We start from the raw sequence: 25698 nt of genomic DNA, 5'->3' as shown, positions 1-25698 counted from the left end.
AAAGTAAAAAAGTATGTAATCAACTTAGTAACTCCATCTTTTTAACACTGAATGTTATGTGGTGTTCATGATGTTATACATGGGCTCTGCTGAAGGAGTATGAAGCAAGATGGTTTTGGAGCTAGCTCACATGATGGAAATTGGCCTTTGAGTGACAGAGGGAATCCCAAGAAATGTACAGAAATACAAGAAATATATCCCATGAAATAAACATGATTAGCTATTCTTTTCTCTGAGGGACAGAGGGGACTTTTACATTGCTCTTCACACGAAGTTACAAGTTCTCCCACATCGTGTGAGTCAGTTGTGATCGTGCAGCTGCAGAGCTCATAAGAGCTCTTAAGCTTTTAAAAGTACTCTGTGCCTCCCATGAACAGTGGATTTTTCTTCCCCCAAACACTTTTTTGCTACTTCTGGTGACTAGTAGCAGCAGTGAGAGTGGTACTGTGAGCTAAAGAGTGACAGAGATGGGATGCGATGTGTTCTCATTTCACTGTTGTGACAAATCATGCTAGACCTAGACAAAGGTGGTGAAGTCATCAGAGCCAGCAAGTGCAGTTCGTGCAAATTCTCCCATCGTTTTTGTCAACAGGAGAATGTAGCTAATGTGGAAAGAGTGGAAATAAAGGAGTTATTAAACAGGCAAAGGAGTGATAAGTTGTAACTGTGATTGCATTGTTCACAGAATGGCCAGCAGTCCTGGGAGCAATGCACCCCTCGCTGATCAGAAAGGCACACGCTCAGAAGGCTCTCAAGCAAAGAAGTCTCAGCATGCAGAAGAAGCAATCTTTTACAAGAACTGCCGAGCAGCTTACCTAACTGTTTTAAAAAGCAGTTTGGAAAATATTAAATCAAAAGAACAACTCACTTTGGGTAATTATTTGATTATTTTTTCCCTTCTAACCATTGTGTGTGATGATTGTAGTGGATAGTTTGCTAATAGTAGCTAGTAATTCAGTAGTGAGAGTATCCCAGTGCATAACATCAGTACCTGCTGTAGGAATTTGCAATAGTTGTAGCTGAGATTCACAACTCAAGCACGTGTTGCTGTATCTTTGGAGATATCCATTATTTACCCATTGTAAAATATATCATAGTGATTTTTCAAAGTATATAGAAACTACCATTCCTCAATGCTTTTCATTTTCTTCAAATCTTTAATCTTTGTTGCTGGGTGGCTCGTGGAGCTGGTAGCAGTATACAGAGCTTTTCATCTCTAAATCACCAGTGTGAATGGGCGAAAGTCGATACCAGCTGACAGCTTACAAGGGGGCATAAGTGAGTTGTTTAACACCACCAAATTTGATGGAAGCATTGTTGCTTACAGGAGGTGAGAAGAGGTACTGCTCTTTGTTTGTGACATTTCTTCAGTTCGTTGTTTCCTATCCCTGGCAAATGACTGAATGAGTCGACATCAGTTCTGTTTCTAGTGTACAATTGCCACTGTAACCACAGAAAATCACAGTGATAACTGGCTTTGACTGGCAAAGAGGTTTGCAGACTCGTGAGAAGTTTTATCACTATCACCACCCTTACCAATAGTCTCAGTTCTAATCTATGTGATTTGAGTAATATGTGAGAATGTCACCTTTCTGATGCCAAATTTACAAACAGACTATTTCAAGCATTGGTGTTCTCTAAGAATTCTTTTTCTTATTAAAATAGTTACTTAATTAAAATGTTTTATGGACTAAAAAATATATATATACCTATATTGTACCTATGTACAAGTGCTATTGCTGTCAGCATTATCATAGGGAAAATAAATGAAAACCTGAATGCTTTAGTTGTGCTAAATAAAGGTGATAGTAGGTAATGAAAGCTGTGGAATTTACCACGTTTGTTTTGAAAATCTTTGACGTTTCAAAGCTCCTTGCGTGGAATCATTAAGCATAATTACATAGCCTTACCTGAGAAGTGAAAGCTGTGTGTTGGAAATCATGCTATTGGCAGAATAAGAGAAGGAATAAGTAAAATATGGCTCAGTAATAATGTTTCAGTTGTGAAGTAGGTTTTGCTTTCTCATATAAAATTTCTCAAGCAGATATCATATCAACTGTGCCATCTTCTGGATTTGTAGGATTGTGGGCTGTGTCTTACTATTTTTTTTCCTGGTTTACTTCTGTCATTTCATGAGGAGGACTGTTTGTGGTTGTCTGCAGTAGTGTGGGATTGTGTTTGAAGGAGGAGTGTTTCAGTTTTATTTTCTACCTGGAGTTTTGTGGTGATGTGAAAATCACGGCTGACTTTATTGGTAAGAAGTACTTCCAGCTCACACTGTTGACAAAAAAAGTATGAGAACACAAACCATCAGTTAGATGAAGAAAACCCAAATGTATAATTTAAGAAGTCGTGGGTTTGATTTTGATCGTATGGGTTTCAGGGTACAGCTCATACTTGGGAATGTTGATATTCCAAGTTGCTTTCCAAAGCTCTCCTAATAGGTTATGATGCCAGCAAGTGGTATGTGTGTTGTGGTGTCACAATTGTTTGTAATGAAAAAAAGACAAGTGACTGTTAAAGAAAAAAACATGCTGTATTATCAAACCATTTAGGTCATGATTCTAGTGACTGCATTTATTTTTCTGCATATGTGAGGAAACACTTTTCACTAATTGCTGCACTGTCCATTCCTAAAGTGCAATACTTATCCCCATCTAAAACCATCAGCACAAAAGCTCAGTGTACTTTTCTGATGCACTGATTTTTTTATTGGGTATCTTCTTTCCTCGTGCTGATACGTGAAATTCTGTGCATTAGCAAACCCATTCTTTTAGCATATGACTTAGAATGATCCAGGCTTTCTAGGCTGTAATAAAAGTACTTTTATAACATCCTAATGATAGTTTTGGATGATCTGGATTTTAAAATAGGAGCAGTGTGAACAAGTGTCATCTCTTATATATTTGGTTTGGCTTTCATCTCTATCCATACCCTGCTGCTTTGTGCTTACCAGGTGTTGGAGCATTTTGGTTTCAAGGTCAGCTCAGGAAGGGCAAATAGTAGATCAGGCTCTCAGTCTTTTCAGAGATGAAAGAACTCTCTTCTTCTTAAAATTTGTGAGTATTCAGAGTTACTACAGTCTTATGTTGCAATTTAAATCACTTCTGGCATTTATCAAATGGGTGTGCTACTTCCGAAGCAGCTGTGACTACACAGTGTTTGAATAATAACCTTAAATGGTGCAGTATTCACGTAGGGCTTGGCCCTGCAAGATGTTACTTTTCAGGTGCTGCAGTGTTACTTGGTGTATTTAGCAGAATTGGTCTGTAAAGAAGGATAAATAAATACGAATTTGAGAGGTGTACTATAGAGCAAGTGCTGCTATCCTTTGTTATGTAAGAATGTAGTTTTGCTGTACGTTTGAAGGATAGTCAGTTAAAGGTAAGTTAATACTGCACCACACTGACATTCCAGGGAACTCTGCTACCCACGGAACCAAGTGCACAGAGTAACCTCCTTTCCTTGTCTGACCTTGGTGTTGGAGTCCTTCAGCAATTTAGCATGGATAGATGTAAGCTTTGCTATGTTCTCCTGACTGCTTGTAGAGGGGACAGGGCAGAAATCTTTATTTAGTCCTTGGCACTGAGTCTGAGATTAGCAACAAAGGTGTCTGGTTTTGTTTGTTTTTATGCTGACACTGTTGCCTATTGAAATTGCAGCAATGCCACTGCCTCGTTGCACAGATGCTGCTGAACTGTTCTCAGCTGGTACATGCTTGGTCATCAGTCAGCTGGCTAAAAGTCAAACTGCCAGCCTGGGTAAATGAAGGCTTTTATGTTTTCCTAAAAAATATTGTATGGGAAGATTTAAAAGCATCTCTCCAGTTTCAGGTAGACTGCATTTGAATGTAGTCTAAACCTGCTTCACACTGGAAACTGATGAAAGACTGTTTTCAGGAAGGACTTTTTGGGGGGCTGGCCATCCAGCTAATTCATTTTGAAGAATACAAAATGTAGGAGCAGTGTCATTTTCCCTTTGCATTTAAAATTCATGTTGCATAATATGAATTGATAAGTTCAAATGTGTAGATGTGACTTAACATATTGTTTAAGTTAAGTTCTACACTAGAACTTAATTCTTGGCAAAGTGAGTGGGAAAACTCAGTGGAAACAGCTTTCACTCTGCAAGCTTTCACAAGCTAATAGGTTCTTGGTATTAAGGCAAGGGATACAGACACTGGGATGAATTTCACACCTGTCGCTTAAGGAGGCTGTCTTTGAAGTCATGGGTATTTTGCTTCATTAAGGGTTTGACTCTCTTGATTTTATTTAAGGAAATTATCCCATTGACCTTACTAGAACAGTTGCAATGAGTGAGTAGTAAAAGAAAGCTGTAGATCAGGGCCTTTAAGCAAAAAAAAACCCCAAAAAACTTCCTTTTTTTTTTTTCTGTTGTAAGAATATTGCTCTCTGGTTTCTTCTCAACAATGTGGCACGTGTAATCTCTGTGCTGGATCATGGTTTGTGAGCAGTGGTCTTGAATGCAGGCCTAGAAACAGGCACTACCCCTTTCATGACCCCTTCTGAAAGAGTGCTGGGAAGCTCACCTGTCTGACACAAACCACAGAATTCAAGGCCGGGGAAGGTCACAGTCAGCCTCTCTCAGCAGAATGCAGGCTGGAAAACATAAACAAAACTTTATTTACAGCTAGATTCCCATTGAATTGATGAGACTTAAAAATATATGTGGAAAAAAATTGGATCGCGGGAAGTGGTTAAAGAGTGTTTTGAGACGACTCCTTTACTGGCAACTGGAATATGGACTTAATATTGTGTTTTACTGTTCAGTACTTCAGCAGGCTGGAAGGAACCCATCTCAGAAGACAGTTAATAAATACTGGACATCACAAACAACTGCACTGAATTTTGATGACTTTTGTGCTATTTTAAAAGAAGAAACACCAGCCACAAAAACTGAACTGCTTGAAGCATTTGGGAAAATAGACACAGATAACACTGGCTGTATTTTACATGATGAACTTTATAAAATCCTTACAACAGTAAGTATCAGTAGAAAATTATCCATTTTAGCCTTTAGTAGAGATTTTGGGAATTAGACAGCATAAGTATTCTGAACGTGTAAGCGTGTATTACAGATCAAAACAATTAATAACTGATTCATATTGATTGTTTCTGTTCTGTTGCTCAGAAGTGAGTATTACACAAATTTAAGAAGGTGTAGAGGAGAGCAAATTGGAAAGGAAGGAAGAAATGATTTACTGGGTGTATTTGTTGTGGTTGACCCAGTTAACCATAATTATTTGTTTACTTTCATCATGGTGGCAGAACCTTCAATCTTCATTCTGCATGAATGAAAAAATGTAGTTGCAATGGCAAGGAAATATTCTTTGTATAGAAGAAAACAGAAGGAACAGATGTTGAGTGCTACTATAGTTATGCCTTAAAGATCTATAAACCCTGAAGTGTTACGTAAAGTCAGTGCATTGCTTTATACAAAGCCAGAATGAAGACCTTACTGGACACACCTGCAGTAGCAACTGGTGCTGCTCAAATTGGAGAGGGTCAGGGTTTGATCACAGTGCACTGTGGCACCAGGACCATATGTTCACATCACAATTGCCAACAATGCAGTCACATTGGATTTTAGTCCTGATTTATACTAGTGGGCATCTGTAGCTAAAAAGTGTTCCACAAGACACCACAAAATTGCATAAGCTGATGCAATTCATCTGTTCAGTATTTAGGATCACTGTAGGAACATTGTCTATAATGTTAATCTCTACTTCAGTGATTCAAACTATTTGAAGGGTATTAAAATAATCTTCCTTTGTGTTTTCATTAAACGTGTGGTGAAGGTGGTCAGTGTTCTTGATTAGGAACTAAAATAGAGTTGGCTTTTTATTGCAGGAAGGTGAAAAAATGACTTTGGATGAAGTGAGTGCAATAACTGAACTACCTGATTTTAACTGCAATGGCAAACTTGACTACAGAAAGGTGAGGCAAACAGTAACATCACGTGCTCTTGATTATTGGCAACAGCAGTATTATCAAATGCAATATATACCATTTCTGTGTTGGTCCATTGGTGACCTTACCTCAGCCCACCAGCTGCCTACGTTCTGAAACACGGTATGTATTCCTCTGTGTGTTTCCTTCATTTGATCTCACAGTGTCCTGCCTATTCTCTTTGCTGCAAGTGAACCTAACTTATTAGGCAGAGCCTAAAAGTAAGTGTTAAGGCAACAACATCTGTGAGAATAAGAGTTAAAGGAATGGCAGGATAACGATGACAGCTGACAGCAAACTTAGCTAACCTGTGAGAGCTGCTGTGTCTGTGACATCTCATAATTCTTTATGTGAGGGACATTATTCTGTATCTTGAGCATCTAATTTTGAAGATGCAGCATCTTATCAGTTATGCTGACAACATCTGTAAGCAATGACTAAGCTTTGAGCTGAATAAACAGCCCACAAAGATTTACACATAAATATCCTTTCACAGAGGAAAAACAGCTCCCTATTAAAATCATACATAAAAATAACACTCTTCAAATGTCTTGAAAGAAATATAAATCACCTCCTGGGTTGAAAAGTTCTTGGGCTGAAATATTTTCATTCCATATTTCAACCTCCTTGTTGAATCACAGCTCTGTTTTACTGTCTCACTTGAGTAGTCACTCTGATTTAGAGAAATTCAAATGAGTATTGTAAGTATAGTAAGACAAAATGCATTACATCTGTACTTTGGTTACTGATGTTACACTTAGAATTTTTAAAACTGTGAGAATGTTTTGCTTACTGCATTACTTTTCTTCATCTCAAGTTTTGTGACTCATATATGGCAACCAGTGAGCAGTGCAGCAGGACTGCACTAGAGAAACTGGAGACTGATAATCGATTGAGGCATCGGCAGTTTGGAAGTGAAGCTGAAACTTCTGCTGAAGGAATCACACTACCAGTATCAAAACCATCAATGAAAATCACGAGGAAAACTGACCACAAACCAACTCCAACAAAAGGTATTTGTTTTTCATATTGAGCTTTGATTTTTTTTTTAGAGCTCATGTTCTGAGTTAAGGAGCAATTGAGCATTGTTTAATTTTTCTCAAATAAGTGAGGCTGTAATACCCATTTACTCTTTTCCACTGTCTCAGCAGAGTATCTGACCCATGTTTAAATGGACTTGGGCTGAGTCTGTTATCTGAACCTGTCAAAATCTTAAAGGTGAATTTGGCTGACTCTCACGTGATTCTCACAGTCCAGAGAAAAGAGAGAAAAGGAATTCTCAGGTGTTGTAACAGCAAATTAATTCTTTCCTTCCTATATCAGAGATGAAACATTAAACATCTATCAATGAGCAGTCTGTGTCAGTTGTTGAGGCTGCTTTTCAGGAAGAACATTAAACTCATATTGGGTATGCTTGAAGTTATAAAGATAATTAAAAAAATTCCCAAACAGGAAGAAGTCTGCAAGTGAGTGGATTCCAGAGGTACTATTTATGAAATATTTGCTTATGTATGAAATGGTACTGTTAAAGTTACTTCAGTTCTAAGAAGCAGTAAATAAGAGCAAAAGAAGAACACAAAAGAACCGTGAAGGCTGAATGTATGTAGCTAAAGCAACAACTATACTAGCAGTGTTGTCCTAAGGTAAGGAATCAAGGAGTAAAGGCCTGCAAGTAATTTTCTTGGGCAACTGTGGATTAGAAGCAGGTTAAACTTAGCCACCTAGGGCAGATTTACTGTGATTCCAGGAAGCTGAATCCCATCGTAACAGTTTCTTCTCCTTTAGGCAGATTTAGGGTCTGAGGTTCTGCCATCTGTATGCCTGCTCACCTGGGGTGCACAGTCAGGATAGTTAAGATGTTTGGCCAATGATTGATAGTGTTAAATAATTTTAACTGAAGTCAGCTTATCAGTTAGAAGATCTTGTTATCCGTTGTTAATCTTTGTGCACCCATAAAGGTTTTATGAGAAGTAGCACTAGAAGTAGGATGAATAATGTCATTGTATCTATATATCTGTTTATAGGTGGTAGCAGAACTTCATCAAGACCCTCATCAGCTCAAAGTTGCAAAGCATCCACTTCTTGCACTATCAGCGTGTGTGCCAGTAGCAACAGAAGCACAAAACTAATTGAGCCAAACACGATGAAGGTATCATGTAAGCTAGTCTGTTGAAATTATGCTGTTTTCCTCTAGACAGATATGTTATTGCATTTTAGATAAGAAACTGTTTTTCTCTGATTTTTAGCTTATGTTTTATTAACAGTTTGTCAAGGGCAGCTATAAACTACCAGAAGGTTTCCTGATGCATATTACTACTCACACTTTTATATACTGTTGGTTTTGCTGACATCCAGTTATTGAAAATAATTTTTCAGGTGTGAAGGTTTAATAGAACAAAGTGTGTTTTTTTATAAATGAAACCACTGTTGGAGAAAACGTTTAATGACTTTTTGAGAAATTTAAAATTGCATAATTTATTAGGTTGGTGAGAACTTTAAATGCTTAAGTAGTCTGAAAGATTGTGCATCATAAACCTTTATTTGAAAGGTAATTGGAAATAAATAACAGATCTCTGAGCATATTCTGTTTGTTGGGCATTAATTTGTAAATATGTACTGTAGACCGAAAATATTGATTTAGAGTTACACTAATATGTTCTATCAGTATTTTCTTTTAAATAAATCACTCATTCAATATAAATTCCTGTGGGAGAAAGACAACAAAGTCACTTTGCTAAGTCAATATTTGTAGAGTGTTAATATTGATCTTTTTCCTTTGTTTTCCCTTTCTAGACTGAACCTTTACTAGTTTTCTTTCAACAGAAAATAATAGCTGCAGAAATATAAAACATTAACTGGAAACTGCTAGGATACATTAAAAATGTGCACCTCGAGACCTCTGTATAAAAGGAAAAAAATGGTTATGGCCACATAGTATAACTGCTGCTAGAAAACTGAACTGATTGTTCTCACGAGTTACATTTTTGTTTCAAATAACAACTCTGTATTTGTTATTGAACTCTGAAGTCCTTTATATCTTTGACATTGCTATACAGTGACATTTGTTCTATATTAAAATTTAAAAATGTAATCCCGAAGGAATTTTTTGCAGTCTGTTTTGGTATCTGGACCTCCATGCAATTTAACCTGCAATTTCACCTTGTTCAAATGTGATATGTAGTGTATGATACCATTGCACGGCTTCCCAATATTGGATCCCTCCTTCTGTGTGTGAGCTGGTAAGAGCTGACTGAGAAAAAAGTAGCTGCAGGTATTGAATACGAGTGAGAAGCATCATATAAAAATTAAATCAATCAATAAACACGAGTAAGTGCAAATTGTACTACTGAATTTGTTAGCCCTAACTCTTAAGGACCCAGTACAAGCTCTCTTAAAGTCAGTGAACACATACACTGAGCTGTGGATTGGAATCTAGCACTCAAAATTCAGCATATTTATCGTAAGTGGAGGAAGTACATTTCTTCTGCATATAAGATAACAATATTAACTGGAAACTGCTAAGATGCATCGAAGATGTACACCTTGAGAATACGGTATAAGGGGAAAAAATGTATAAATGGGGAAAAAAAATATAAGACTAGAGGCCTAGCATCCTCTCAGCCAGATTGTATTCACTTCAAATGGCACTTGGCTTGCCTTTTTTCTTGTTACCTGTGTTGTGCTGCTGTGTGTTTAAGAAATAACTGTGTGTGTATGTGTTATTTTATTTATTTATTATTTTGTCTGCTGTTAACCTTTCTTTTTGGGGCAATAAGAAAATATTGCCATCATGAAGTTGGACCTATGCCATTTTTACTTTTTTTGATGGAAGAACAGACTGGAAGTTGAAAGATGCTGAACATCTGAATTTAAAAACCTCAGAAAATATGGAATGTATTGTTATTTTGTTTTATGTTATATATAAAAAAATTGGTTTTATTTTCCCTGTGACATGTTTAAAGATATAAATAATTTGAGGAGAATAAAGCAGATAATTACAGAAGTATTACAGGTATACACAACACACTGACCTGTTGGTCTTTGTAGCTGGCTGACATCCAACTCACGATACATAGCTGATAGAGGTTGCATGTTTCTGCAAAATATTCTGTGTCATATTAATCAAGATTAAAAAACAAAACAAAACATCAACAAAATAGAGAAAACAGTGTTAAGTTCTAAAATGTCTCAGCCATGAGTAGTTATTTTGACCCTGCTAAAGTGTCTCAACTTTCATTTGCTCTGCTGAAGGGAGTGAAGGACCTGCATGCATGTTGTGTAGCAAAGGAAAAGCCTGAGGTTGATCTTGAAAGAGTGATAGAATAGCTCAGCTGGAAGGGACCTTCGAAGATTATCAGGTCCAACATCTTCTGGGCTGAACAAAAGCACATTAATGAGGGTATCACCAAAATGTGTCCTGAATGCTGACAGGCATGGGGCATCAGCCACCTCTCTAGGATGCCTGCACCAGCAGGTACCCCCTAACATTTCCAGTACAAACATTTCCCACTGTTTTAGCTATTATTTGATAACCTTGTGCCTTTATGTTTCGCATCCCCTGTTATGCATCGAAGCTGCATATTGAAATCGAAGCAGATCACCTTTTAGTTCCCTTAAATTTACGGAGCTCTTTGTGGGCTGACAAGGATAATTTAGAGAATATAGCACCACCTTATGCTCGCTGCAAGAATAGCAGTTTAGTACCTGATTCCCAAAGCATTGTCAAACTTCTGTTTACTGCTTCTCAGGTTTTAATCTGAGTGGCATTTCTTGAGGTATTTTCCCTGCTTATTTGGATAGTTTTCTCTTGTAACAGCTTCTGTCTAAATGCAAAATCGTAGAAAATAGTTGTCCATCTAAAGTAACAGCCAGGAAGGTGGAAGATAAACGGGGCAAAGCTACTTGCTTGGGACTGTGAGTTGATGGATTGAAGACTGCTAGTACAGTGAAAAAGGGGAAATAGGAAGGGTTAGGGTATCTTTCTGAACAGCCAGAGCACATTTGGATGGCTGCTTGAACGTTGTATTATGCACTTTGCTTTTTGACTTTGATCTGTTTGGATTGTTGTTACCTTTTCAAACAATGTTATAAGATTTTAAGCTTGGAGACTGGGAGCTAGCAACAAGTTATCTCAGCTGTGTTTAAAGTAAAGATCTCAATGTGATGCAGGTGCACATTTGGGTGTAATTATCAGAATAAGCAATTTACTGTGAAATGAATAGTATTAGAAATGATTAAACAGCCTAAACTGCATAGTGAATTTGACATCTGAAATTGGTGTGACACATTATACTACCAAACCTGCTGGGGTACTGTGGCTGAAATAAATGCCTCTTTTGGATCAGTATTTTGGGTGGACAGGGTAGCCCTACCATAAAAAGTACTAAGAGAACCAGGATGTACCATGTTTCCAGCTATATAAGATTTGGAATTCACACTATGTGTACATATTATTATTTACAGTTCTGTACATTTTTATTCCTTCAGTGTGAAGGTTCTTCTCATAGATGATTTTGTGCTATTTAGCTGAAATGATAAAATGAGAGTGAATCAGATGCAGAATGTGGAGTAAAAGACACTATTTGTTAGATTCTGCAGTCTTTCTATGCCGTGACATGATAACTTTGCTCAAACACAAAAGAGCGTGAAGAAGATGAAGGATTGGTAAAGATTGAATGAGAAATGTGATACAGAGGAATTGCAATAGAATTTGGTAGCGAAGCTGTGGCCCAGGACTGAGGGTTCTTAAATCCACAAGTCCCTGAGTAAAATTTAAACTTGGAGCTGCATGCATTCCTACCTGTGTTAGCAACCTGGGTATGTGCTCACTAGGAAAGGCCAGATCTTGCCTGACAACTTTTGGTATCACCAAAAGAGCATGGTTGGATTGTGATGAGAACTTTCTTTAAGAGGTGTGAAATGAAACCTAGCACTCTGATGAGGGCTCTTTGACCTTAAATGGAGTAAGGAGTCAGTCTCCTTACTGGATGTTGCATGCAGACCTTCTGCAGAACTCTGCTTATTACAAGTTCATTTCTCAAATCTGTCTCAGTTTACCTCTTGCACTGAATATTCTGCATAGTTACAGCCACCTGTATAGGGCTCTCTGTTGAGATTATACTGAAAGATTCTTTCTGCTAGGCTCTGCTCAGAAACTTAATCTTCCATTGCTAGGAAAGTATCTAGAAGTAATGGATTTAATCAAGACCAAGGAGTGAAATCAAGATTGTCTTCCTTTCGTTATGGCATACAACGTGTCTACGATGATTTTATTTTTCTTTTGCTCAGTGATATTGGAAATTGAAAACTGGGACCTGCTGTTGGGAAAAAGTACTTTCGAAGCATGTAGCAGTTATAACATCTCAGCAAAATCAGGGCTACTTAGAGGAAGCTGTTCACAAGCACTCCTACCTTCTGTTTGTGTCTTTCCAAAGGCTTTGGCAGAAGACAAGAAGAAACACTTACTTTTGCTAGTACTTGTACCAGTCATTTGTCTGACCTTTTTTGCTTGATTGTCCCTATGGAAATAATGTAGCAACATTCCGATGTCTCGGTGTTACATCTCGTGGCTGAGTCTCCATGAATTCAGTTTGGGTCTTCACGACAATTCAAATTTCATTATAACCATTTGGGAATTTGAGTGATCTGTATGTTTTTAGAGTGTTTTCACAAGCAAAGCAATGTTACTAGCTCGTCTGCAAGAGCTGAAAAAGACTGTTAGAGAGAATTCATGCTTGGAAAAGTGGAGATTGATGCTGCATCTTGTGGCATATTCTATGCAGCATTCCTTAAATCATCAAATTAATGTATTTTACAGAATGAGCTTCTGTCTTAATAAAAGATTAAAGTAACACCCGCTGTTTGCTTGGCTTCCAGGAGTGGCAGTGTGCACAGTCCAAAGGATGCTTCTACCTGGAGGAAGATGGTGAAATCATTAGTCATAAGTACAGGTTGCACTTACCTCAAAGGTCTGCAGTTTGTGTAACTATCCAGCCTTTACACCTTCGTCAAGTAGAAGGTAAGAGTATTTGTATCTCTTCAGAGAATTTTCCTTTCTAAAAAACATTTTCCCACTGATCCATCTTCCTTTTCTCTCTCACAGTACTTAGTGATATTTTGCAAATGTCATGATACTGCAATATTTTTCTCTGTTGGCAAAGTCCTATTAAAATTATAAATTATTGTCATACAGTGTTTTCTCCTTAGTTATTTTGTTCTCGCTGTGTGGGCAGTAAAATGACATCAAAGTATATTATCTTTCTTTTTGTAGTTGGCCAGTGTTTTAGCTTTTTAGACTCCAGACATAAAATGTATTTATATAGTTAGTTCTAACTAAGTATTCTAAGATGGGTTGGTAATTGAAATTGGCGATAAACTTCGCTGCAAATAATTAATTGAAAGTAGAAAATTTCCAGTTCCTACCTGGCTGAAATGGAAACCTGATCAACAGACTTGTAATGGTGAATAAAAGCGATATGAAGCGAAAAGATTTGAGAATGTCTCAGTGTTCTGCTTACACCTTTTATTTTCTTTTTTTCATGTGTCAGCTTCTTAAACTGTGCCTTTGAATTATTCTGCTGCAAGATGATTATTATTCCTGGATGCCTACCTGTGCAACCTGGGCTAGGGAGCTGCTTTGGCAGGGGGTTGGACTCGATCTCTAGAGTGCCCTTCCAACCCCTACAATTCTGTGATTATTGAGGTGTTCCTTGTACCTAAAAGAGTAATTGTTTATACAAAAATCCTTCTTTTGCTCATTATTGTCCCATGAACAGAAATCTCTTTGTATTATGTTGTGAAGAGGAAAGCATAATACTGTTATGTAAGGCAAGTATTTCTCTTTTAGCATGACATTACCTTTTTATGAGGTTCAATATATATTCATATTTTCAACAAAATCATTTGGTCCTTAGTATCCTTAACTCCTAACTGCAGAAAACTGAGTCCTGGGGTTGGATGTATTGTTTTGCTGTGGTCTATTTAACTTGAAGTACACTGAACTGCCTGTTGATTTACTGCCCTCAAGGACTGAGCAGCTACTAGAAATTAAACTGATGCTAGTAGCATCTGCTCAACATATTTAAGACTGGACCTTTGTTTCAATTATCCTGACCAGTGATGCTACTACGTAGGGGATCTTGCTGTTCAAATCTTAGAATTTACTTATCTTTCAGAGTTATACATTTTTTTATCTCTAGCTTTTGCATGTAACATAAGTTTCCATTCAAGAAATGCTTAAGAATATTTTATAGAATGCCAGAGGAGATTCTAAGTTTGATAATGTCCTTAATTGCAAATGTCTTTGTATAAAGAAAACTAATAAGAAGTAATGTTCTACTAATTGTAGAAAACAATAGAAGTATCTTCCTTACCAAGTATTTAATATTTGAGTGATTAATTGTAATTGTTGGCTGTAAGACAATTACAATACTTGCAACAACTTCTCTGATCTGTCTAAATAGGAAGAAAATGCTGATATAGCATATAATGGATTCTTCTTTTTTTCTTCTTACCTTAACAGGGATCAGTGCTATAAATGCAGTGGGACTGTTTAGCTTGGGATTCCAAGAACAAACAATTTTGTGAAATTATTAAGAATTTGTTTGGGAAATCTTTTCTTTTTAGGAAAATCTTCTCATTGGTTGTCAGTGGATACGGTCTTGTATGTTCTGAAAGAAAGTGAAACCCAAGAAAATCTACAGCTTGTGTGCTTTACTGAACAACAAAACAAAGAGGTTAGATATTTCTGATACGTTCCTAGTTTATTTTTGATATCTTTAAGGTACCTGGTTTTGCTATGTGGGTGAGCTTCCATGTGTTTGGAAGCAATTCAGAACTGTGCCTAATCAGACTAGAGGAGAGAAGAAGCATTTGTTCTGGGCATGCCACCTTTCAAAATGGGCAGAATTTATGCAAGGTGATGTAATACCATCTTAGTTATGACCTTTAGATGGGATGAATTGCAAGCCACATGTTTGGAAGTTTAATGAAGTTCCTGAGAGGGCCGTATTATCAAGTAGCATGTTGGCAGTATCCCCAAATTGCTGGCTCTCCGTGTTGGTACTCAGTGAAAACATGCATTTCTGCATGCTCAAACCCTGAGTTCAGAATTGTAATGTTTGTTACAGTTTCCTTTCATTTTCTTTCTTCTTGGGGTATATGTAAACTTTACAGAGCACAGAATATTCTTATGCTATAGCAGAAAGAAGGGAAGAGAAATGGCAGAGTGTAATGAGTCCCCCCTTCCAAGCAACAGGGAAATCAGGTTGCTTCTTAAAACCTGTCACTTGTAAACTTTTACATAGAGGGTTTTTGTTGCTAGTTTGAACAACCCTGCTACAACAGGAAACGTGATGGAACAGGAGGGGAATGTAAAACTGGCTGGGTTTTTTTAGCTTAATTTTGTCTGCTTTTGTTCTAAAGCTTAAGATTTGAAGAGAGTTAACAATCTGAAAGATGATGGGACTGCCATTAGACATTTCCAGTTCTTCTCCCCTCATCTCTGGTTCTGAATATTTTTTTCAAATTGGGGGATTCAGTGGTTAATGGGGCCTTCAAAAAGGCATCACATGGCTTCTTCCTGTAGGGTTGGTTTTTTGTTTGTGTTTGTTTTAAGGAAAGAAGCTGAGCTCTAGAACCTGGTGTTCTCAAGTAATTAAACACTTTTGTGTGGTTATTACTACTAATTAAGAAAGGTGTCATTTGAAAAGTAACTTACAGATTTGTCTGTCTTCCTTTAAAAGTAGATGTTTGGATGGAAAGGGGAGCTCCCATCAGGAGTTTACTGGCTACTCCCATTCACGACAGGCTGTAGGCTGAAAAAGGTAAAAACACAAATCACTGAAGAGGCAAAACTGGTGTATAGAGATGAAGATGGTGAACTGGCTCTTACCAAAGAGTTCCGGTGAGTCCTTTTCCCAGATAGGCATGGTAAACCAATACAAAAACATGCACTCCAAAAAACATCTGGCTTTTTAGTTTCTAAAATACTGTTGTATGGAATATTGTCAAGTAAACTCTTTACTATGTACCAGCAGTGTTGGTAACTACTGAAACAGTAGAGAAAATGAAAGTATTTGAAAATGGTTCTGCTTTTATCATCTTTCAGAGCAGCTTTATTGGATATATTTGAAACAATTGATTTGGATGGGAATGGCCTTCTGAGTTTGGAGGAATACAATTTCTTTGAACTGAGAACTAGTGGTGAGAAATGTGATGAGGAAGCGTGGGCTGTATGTAAGGGTAAGTCCGTTGCTGTGCTTGATGCAGCTACTTAGGGCTATAAATCTACTTGCAAACTGTTGTCTATTGCCCTCTACTATGTATATAGTTTAGAAGAACTGAGTATTTTGTAGCCTATACCAAGAACGCATGTAGATATTATTTTTTACTTCTTATTCTTCTAATCTCTTGTCCCTTGTTTTGCTTCATTCTGGTTTGTGTGCCACTGTCCTTCTGTTAAGAAAATTCTTCCTGTTGCTGATTGCAAAGTTCTATAGATTAAAAATGTTACAGCTGCCAAAAACTACAGGTTTTCTAAGCACAGCTCATGTAATGAATTGGACTATAACAGATATTCATTGATTTACTCTCCTTTCTGCAACTTAAGCTGATACTGCTTTCATAGCTCATAAGGTGTTGAGAGGGGCATTTAATCAGCGTGTATAAGATGCTTTAAAACAAGGGCATCTAGTGCTTATTATGCTTGCTTAGAAAAGTAGGCACTAGGAAACAGCTGTTGCAACTATATATTTTCTTCAGATGTAAGCAGTTTTTTCATTAGAAATCTGTCTTTTAAAGGTTCATATATGGCGTGTCAGTTTGTCCATATTGTACTAGATGAGAGCTGTGAGATTTTGAGGCTCTAAGTCAGACGAAGAAACTGACAGGTAGTTAAGTTTCTTTCAGCTGTACTTTGCTTTCTGTCTGCAGATTCATATAATCAATGTTCCTGGACATCCTGCAGCTTGCAGGAGCAATAGTGGGCAACAAACATCCATTGTGAAGGAAAAAGGAATTCTGTGGCATTGCTTTAACCCAGCACATATTTACCTCACAACGAGGCTAGAAAAATGTAACCACCACTGACTGTATGTTGCTCTGATAACACAGAGCATTAAATCAGTGGTTTCAAAGCATTGGCAGTTTAACTGAAGCAAATGGACAAACTGGAAATTTAGAAGCTCTTGTGTGTAAACTAGAAGTTTCTGTACAAAAAAAGAGTTCCTCTGCAACCCGTATCTGAAATGTCAGTATGGTATGCCATTAAATATCAGCCCATGCCATCTGTTAGATATAACTCCTTTGTAGGCTATGACATGATGATTAATTTAGGCCAAAAAGTACTTAAGATCTGGCAAGTCCTGCCAACTGTTTCTCCCCAGATCACTCAGATATATTGAAGACTTTTCCTAAATTATGGAAAGTTCATACAAAAATACTTTTCTATAAATCAGTGTCTCTTTCATCCCTTTACATGTTATTCCTCACTTTATGACTTTGCCAGTGTTAAGCATCTGTGAACTAGTCTCGGTGTGAATAGGAGGAGTGTGTGTGTGTGTGTGTGTGTGATGCGTTTAAAAGAGGAAAGAAGAGAATATGGTGAATGTATTACCTGGTCGTTAATCAGCTGAAGGGTTCAGACGAATATTATAAATCTCAACACCAAAGTTACAGCCATTTATTATAGCATCTGTACCCTTAGATAGATTTATTAAACTGGTAATCCCTTTTTAATAATATATAGTGAAGATTTAGCATTGTTATGAAGATGAGAAAGCCATTTTTAAGAATCGCTGACACAAGGACATTTCAATTATGTGTTTGCTGACATTAGATTGGTCAATCTAGCATATTCTATCAAAAGAGGGGTGCTAGGATTACTGGCATTTTATTGCTTTTTAAGAACTAAGTAAATCACTTCTATATCAAGGACCTCAAGCACTAAAGATGCTGGCCCCACCAGACTTTCATTTCCCATTCCTAATATACCCTATTCTTCAAATCTCAACTGCAACAGATACTGCTAACAAAAGAAAAAAAAATCAATATGAATTCTTTCTCTTTGGCAATCTCATCCCCCTATAGGCTATACAAAGGGTGCACAGTTTTTTGTCACTATCTAACGTCCACAGTGAAGCTGTGCAAAAGGCTGGGGTATCTAGTCAAGGGCATTCTTTCCCAAATCATGCTTGGAGAGCCTGAGGCTGCAAGATGGCTCTGTCTTGAATTTCTCCTTAACATTAACTACAAGTTTGGCTTTGGAAGGACAAAGGGTGTTTGCAGAAGGAAAGGAAGTTGAAGTGTTACCTTCCATTTCTTTTTAAACAGAGAATTTTGATATGAAGAAGAATGAACTAACAAGACAAGGATTTATGGATCTGAATCTCATGGAAGCCAATGATCGTGAAGGGGATCCTAGTGACCTTTGGGTCACTTTATTGTCACTGGGCTACAATAAAGCATTAGAAATGACAGAGGTACGATAGCTGTATAGCAAAAGTAAATGCTTTACATTCAACTTTGCCACATGTATTTAATTGATGGACAGAAACAGCACTGCAAACATTGACTTTGGTACATCAGTGATTCAACTCAAACACTGCTGATACAGGGTTTACCTTATAATTTTTCAGCCACTGTAGCATTCTGCTGCTTAGATTATCCTTGCTACTGTTGAAAGACAGGATTTATCTTTTGCCTTAAACAAGGCAGTATTTTGTGACATAGCAGCAGTGGGAATCTTTGGTTTAATCCTTTGAAAAGATTCACACACCTTGCTGGTAAGTGGTGATGCCAAGATAGCAGTAGTAAACTGACCTGCCAGCAAACATACACAGTTCAGAACTTGTGCTGTTTAAACAAGTCAGTTTCCTGACCCAAGCTGCAGCAGAAGCCATCAGTCATGGTACAACAGAAAAGTTACTGTAATGCATACAAGTTATTCCTTCTTACAGTAACTTAAAAATTAACACAAATAGATTCTCAGAGAATGAGGTGATGGGAATGGCTTTATAAAGTATTAGAGTGAGTAATATTGGCTGGGCTAAGATAACTTCAACCCCACCCCGAATGTGATGCAGAGCTAGCAATTTTCAGATGTGGCTGACTGTTGCCTTTCACTACAGTGCCTAAAAGTGTTCAGTGTAACATTGGAATGAAAGAGCTTTGGGTGGCACACTGTTTGCTTAAAAGGCCAAGTATTATTTCTCTGATTTTATTGTGTACTTATAGATTCTTTTAAAACCATATCAGCATTGGTATTAATAGTTCTTACTAATGAAAGAAGGTATCTTGAAAGAAGAGGGGAAAAAAAACGAAAAAATAATTAAAGACACAAAATATGTAGATAATGTCATCATCTATCTTGTTTCTGTTTTTGTTTTTTTTTCCCCAAAGCAAAGCTGATTTGTTTCTGTTTGTTTAGTCTGTTATGTTATTTATTTAGCTTTAGTTAAAATAACTCAGGACCATATGGTTATATAGTCACCAGATAAAAATGTGTATGAAACAAATAAATGCAGACCCGAAAAATCTGGTGTGGTAGAGAGACTTAAGTTGATTTCAGTGAAAATCCTGAGATCGTCGTGAACGATTTCGTAAGAAGTAGCATCCTCTACTTTTCCTACAAGTAGGCCTAACATAGCAACTGCAAAACTGTCTTTCTGCATTTAACCCATAAGAGGGAGCTGTCCTCTAAGAAAGAAGATTTTTTGGGGGAGGTTCTATCAAGTGAATTAGTTTCTTTTGGGTATGTTCTGTCTTATATTAGCTTTGGCTTATGGCTGTAGTTCTTGCTTTCCAAGGACAATGTAGCTTTCTGAATAATTTAGTTATTTGAGAGGGTATCTCTACTAACTGGTGTCTGGAATTTAACCTCTTAACCTCTTCCTGGATTTTCAAAGATTTAGAGTTTGATATTTCAGGAGCACCAAGCGTATCAAGTTTAAGGTGGAGCTGAAAAATCCTAGTGGATTCCCGTAGCCTTCTGAAAGAACCCAGGGTGCTGTTAGTCTAAAAAAACATAAACTCCTGGTTGTTAGCTACACTATTAGCTGAGATATTGTAGGAGCAGTGTGCTTAATGCAACACTGCAGAGATTTAAAATCTGTATGAGGTGGCACAAATACTGGAAGAGTGACAAGTGAAGGAGAGTGTTTTATTTCAGAAACTGAAATACATTCATACTTCATATTCACTCCTGTATGTTTTGCTATCCAATAAAGGATTTGTTATTCTGGAGTGGAAAGCACCAAACTACCTGCCTGAGTGCACTGGGACTGGCATGGAGAACAGATATTTGTCCTGGTCTTTCACTCTGTTCATGAGATCACCGCAGCTCTCAGTTTTGAATTTTTAATCTTTAGTGACTTACTTTCATTTGGATAATTTTACTTCAGAGCATATATGAAAATCCTTAGGAGCTATGGATGAAAATCTGAAGGAAAAGCCAAGGATGAATTGATGATAAAACTCTTCTTCTCCGTTGCAGGCATGCCCCTTTGTCATTGACATCTATGCAGAAAAATGCAAACCCAGAATTAAAGCCATGTATCTAGAGGCAGGCAGCTGGCAACTCAACAGGGCTGTTTGCAAGTCTGTTGTTAATAAAGGAGATGCCAAAGTAATGGATGGCTGTGAAAACATAATTGTCTATACCTACAGAACTGGCATGAGAATCACTTCTGTTATTGAAAATAAGGTACGGCGTGGTACTTCTGTGAGGTACTTCGTGTAAATGTCTGTTATTATTGTTCTTTCCTTCTGTGTTTCATTTTCGGGAGTTACATGTTCTGACATCAGTTTTCTGCCTCTAGTTCATTTAAAAACAAAACAAACAGAACTGACTGCCTGATAGAGATTTCTCACTGTCACGTGGCTTGGAGAAATGAATTCGGATCAGTGCTCTTGAGGGCACTTTACTGTGCTGAGACAAGTGACTTTTGCTACTGTATAGAATCAGAAGGTTTATCTTCTCATTCCAGTTTTTCAGTATTTTGGTAATTATTTGAGACATCCATAATAGCAACACAAATACTACTAAGAACAGGAAATACTGAAGGAGCAAAGCCTCATCAGTTAAAGTACTAAGTATTTTTAATGTTTATAGGAAAGTGATTTGCATCCAGTGTGTTTTAGAGGCATGTTGTGGATGAATTGCTAACTTGCTATAGCCTTACTGGTTTACTTTGCTATTAATCAACATGAACAAGCATAAATCCAGGCAAAACTTGGCGAGATGGAGAGATTTTAAACCTGTTTCTATAGATCTAGATTAATATTCTGTTAATTCTCATGCATTTTTAACAGGAACCTTAAGTACGTGAATAATGTGCAGTAAGATGCTCAACTTAAGATGCTTTAAATCTTAGAAGTTCATAACAAGAAGTGTATTTTTAAATGGGCAAACATGCACAAGGGGGTGGGTTGGTGGACTAATATTAGGACTGGATGCAGAGGTTCTTTGGAGCCACAGGTTTAGAAATGCACTTCGCCCTTTAGGGTAGGTATACTGGAGTTATTTATATGGTTAGGGGTATGTCAGAGAAGGAGACAAGATCTGTACTGAGGCAACTGGCTGCTGGCTGGTTAAAATCACTGACCATTGCCATTTATACCATTTGGGTTTCGTATATAGCTTTGCTCTGCATTGAGCAGACAGTTACACTTCCCTGAAAATCTTATTAGAGAATTTGTTGGCTGGAGACTTTGCATCGTAAATGTCTGGAAAGAAGTAATGAAAAGGCAATTTTATGCATCTGCCTTCTAAGCTTCCCACAGTGCAAGCAGTCTGATTGTATCTTCAGTTATTGTGTTGACGATTTCAGTGGAAATTATTGGCTTTGTTATTTCTGTAATTAAATTAAGGAAATATGCTAGTTCTTGAGAGATTCTGTTTTTTGTCTTATATATGTATCTAATTAGTGGGCAGAGAAAGGTGACTGTCTTGTAACCGTTCCTAGTCAGGATGTGAACTGAAAAGACCTTGCATACAGAGAGCCTCAGTCTTCTCAGAGAATAAGTAGAAACGAGTCTGTACTCTCCTCATTTGTGTGACAAAAGAAATAGTTGATGTGGCATTTCCTGACTTCCAAAGCTTGGTCTAGTAAGCCCTGTCTGCTAGGTGAATTTCTCTCACCTTCTTCCTGTTGCTTTAATTATCTTCCTGTACAGATAATTCTCACTATCAAGTAGAAGTGAGGATTTCACCGAACTGCCAGAACACGTGGGAGATCACAGTAACAATGAGATTAACCCTAGATCGTCTTTACATTTCTGCAGGCAAGAATGACCATGTTTACACTCAGCTGTCCAAAAAACCTTTGTACTGTGAGCACCAAAGACAGGCTAGCAAGGACTGGCAAAGAGCGATGGGAGCTTCTTGTGTGGCATCAGGCCGATTGCTTAAAGTAACTGTGCTTCTGTTCCATGTCTCAGTGCAGAGGCGTTGTTGGACAGCATTGTCTAAGAATCAGATTTCCTCATCTCTCTGCTGAGTGAATAGCAGAGTACAGTAGTATGCCCTTAGGTCCTGAGCCTGAATATTGCTCGAGGTGAACTTGTGGTCGGATTTTCTGTTACCTCAGCTTTCAGTTTTACATATTGGATCCTTCTTGGAAGTGTTTGCACACCTTTAGTAAGAGTGTCTGATGAGTGATTATACTTAAATGAATTCTGCCCAATATTTTATAAAATCTCTATGAAGGTTAGCTGCCTTTCTTGAGAGAATGCTTGGATGAAACTGTGAGCAGAAGACTGTGGCAAGTGGCATCTTGATGAGTGTCCCTGACTGTCCTGTGTGGTGTATCTGTGACTCGTGGCAGTCCAAGTGAGGACTGCTGGTCACATATGAAAGAAAACAAAACATGAAAAGTGCTCCTACTCCTGACATGGGGTATTTCACTTCAGAGCTTAACTTAAATTCTCGCATAGTTGATGATAATTTAAGAACATATCATGTGAGCTCCTGAGGAAATGGCCCCATACTATAGGGATAGGATTTTTGAAAACCAGAATGCCTGTATGATATCAGGTAAAGATTCTTTTAAGCCAGTGTCCTGCTTCCAGCAATGTCCTGTAGGGGATGTTGCAAGTACAGAATCTGGGCAGACGTCCAGTGTCACTTCTCCAGATCACACACCTACTCACTAGTGATTTGCAGCTCAGGGACTACTCGAGACAGAAATATTTTCTTTGATCTTCACGTATTTCTTTGGCATGAATTTGTCCCGTTACCTTTTGAAACTGTACATTTTCAGCATCTGTAATGCTTTATGGAGAATAGTCTTCTCACTTAACTGCTTCCCAGGTTGCATCTTCACAAGTGTCGAAGCTATTTCCACGAGTCTTAAGTGACTTTTAACTATGATTCTGGGCTCTGGTGACACTTAGGTATATCTGAGTTTTTTATTCTTCAAAGAGAACAGCCGTCAACATCCTTAAAGTATTTCTACCCTGTAAAAATAGCATAGCTGAGGAAATAGGAGGAATGGGTAGACTTAACATACAAAGCAGCTGCTTTACCATTAAGACTAATGGCTTCCTTCATGTTTTCTTCCTTGCAGTCTGAAAACAAGGTGATTGTTCATGTCAACAATGAGCAGAGTCGGAACTGCCTAAGTAATAGAGGCCTTGCTGTTTTTGCTGTGGAAGTGGCACCAAAATCAATGATGGTAAGAGTTTGTTGTTTAGCTAATCTAAAATCTAAGTGAAGAGCAAAAATCATTTGACAGCCGTACAGTTTCCCTTTGCAAGTCTTTTATCATGGTAATAAGCATGTGGAGGAAGCTCTGTCTTCATCACCAGTACAGATCAGATATAGTTTTATTGCTATTTGAAAGCTGAACACGTGCTTCATATAACCATGTTTCCCAGTGCAGAATGATATAATATTATATTGCATTTAGTTTGCCATACACATGCTCCTAGATTTTGGATGACAGTGCCTGTTTCAGTTGTCCATCAATATATGTATCACTTAGTAATGTTTTTAATTTTCTTTTTTTAATTTTTTTTTGAACAAATACGAATGAGATCTGTAGATTGTTATGAGAAACAGAGCGAGCCAAGCGTGTGTGAGTCAGAGACAGAAATATTGTGCTACTTTCCTTCCTTCATTTAAGGAGAAAAATCCAACTTCAGCTGTTCTAGAAGTATGGGCTCTTCCTTTCCAAGTGGCAGTGTGCAAAGTATTTTGTATTTTGCAGCTTTCCAGTCTGCATGCATTCAGATCACTGTAAATAGATACAGCCCAATGGCACTGGCAGGGTGGGGCCGTGTTAATATTGCTACTGACAGTCCAGGTATTTGTAGCCTCCTCCTGTTATGTGTTTTATTCAATTTCTACTTTGCTCGGTGTAAGCTGTAGATTCAGTGACCCTTGGGGATTCTCTGCTGTCTGATAGATGCTGAGTGTTTTTCATGTGATGTTTGTCACACAAGTGCTGAAATATTTAACATTGGTAATATCCACACAATTCTTCAATAAACATCTTTTCCACCCATGTTTTCTGTCTCACATACAGGTTTCTCAGCATGTGATGCCACTGGACGAGCAGGAAGAATGGCTGTACAACTGTGTGCATTCCCTCTTACGTTAACATTGTAGTCAGAGTGCTGTTTCTTGGCAGTGTTTAAATCTCAGCTACTGCAACACAACTTCTAGGTGTGTCCTCCAAAGCTGGTACGCTCCTCTGTTTCGTTTGTTAAAGCCAATGAATCATATAAGCACCGATTTCTGTATCCTATGTCTGCTCATAGCTTTAAAGAAACACAAGTAGTGAAAGCATAGGGGTGGAATAGCAGCAAGTGTGTAAAGTATTTGACAGAGTAGAATGTTCACGTGCTGTCTGATGAAACACACTGTCATGAAAGCACTGAGATGCTCAGAATGAGTACTGCTCAGTGGGGGAGTGTGACAGGACTGTGTTTCAGGAGGGCTGTTTCCCTACACATGCCCTTACTTTCTGTAATAGCCGATGTCGTTCCATCACACACTGGAACTGCTTCACTGGGAAAGACTTTTGTTAAATTGATCTGATGGATTCCTAATTCAACACTGCCATGATTTTTATGTGAGAAATAAAAAGGGGTAGGGTTATTTATCCCTTTTTTTTTCTCATTTTTATTCTTCTTTTTGTCAATTGATAACACCTTGTTCTGAAAAAGTTACCAGCTTTTTTTAATACTCCTTTATATAAAATAAAGTCTGCCTTTTCACATGTGACAAGGAAATAATATTTTGTGCTCCTAAACTGTTAACTGCAGCTGATTATTTCAGTGTAGCTGAAATAAGGAGGCTCCAAGGTACCGGAAGCGTTCCAGCAGTTACATTTTTCTCAAAGTGTGTTAATATAAAAAATGATGACCCTGGTCAGTGGGTGCTTCAAAAATGCCCGGGTTTAAAATAGCCATTAAATGCATGTGACCTCATCTGAAAGGGCGGCAAGCAGTCTTGAAAAGCTATATTTATCTGCCAGCAACTCCTGCACTCCGCTGTTGCTCTGCTGTAATTGTACACTGGGCAAGTAAATGTCAGTTACAAAATGAGAGTGCTGCTACGGGCTGGCTGTGATTTATGCTCTTCAGTAACTCAGGCAGGTCTGCTGGTGAGCTTTTTTTTCTTCCTAGCAAGTATAGCAGATATCGTTTTCATTTCCAGAATGGCCTAAAAGCAGTAGAAATTGTACAAAGAGAGTCCAGAAGTATTTGGTAACTTGCAGCCAACCTC

At 37.8% G+C, this 25698-nt stretch overlaps 2 protein-coding genes across 2 annotated transcripts in view; both read left to right on the top strand.

Annotated features, from left to right (window-relative positions):
- The window catches only part of ATG4C (autophagy related 4C cysteine peptidase), a 307949-nt gene that overhangs the window by 233919 nt on the left and 48332 nt on the right, over positions 1-25698 (top strand). The window lies entirely within an intron of this gene.
- EFCAB7 (EF-hand calcium binding domain 7) lies at positions 686-24671 on the top strand. Its single transcript, XM_065737454.1, has 13 exons — positions 686-873; positions 4791-5002; positions 5871-5957; positions 6787-6982; positions 7994-8118; positions 12846-12987; positions 14595-14704; positions 15716-15873; positions 16078-16211; positions 18300-18448; positions 20461-20670; positions 23534-23641; positions 24494-24671. Exons 1-13 carry the CDS (start codon positions 687-689, stop codon positions 24566-24568), a joined length of 1893 nt encoding a protein of 630 aa, XP_065593526.1. The 5' UTR covers position 686; the 3' UTR covers positions 24569-24671.

Source organism: Cyrtonyx montezumae, unplaced genomic scaffold (genome assembly GCF_038088225.1).
Source record: "Cyrtonyx montezumae isolate F1298 unplaced genomic scaffold, pur_monq_1.0 scaffold_1, whole genome shotgun sequence".
In the NCBI taxonomy this organism is placed as follows: Eukaryota; Metazoa; Chordata; class Aves; order Galliformes; family Odontophoridae; genus Cyrtonyx; species Cyrtonyx montezumae.
Note: the sequence above shows the minus strand (reverse complement) of the source record. Positions and strands in the feature narration are given on the sequence as shown.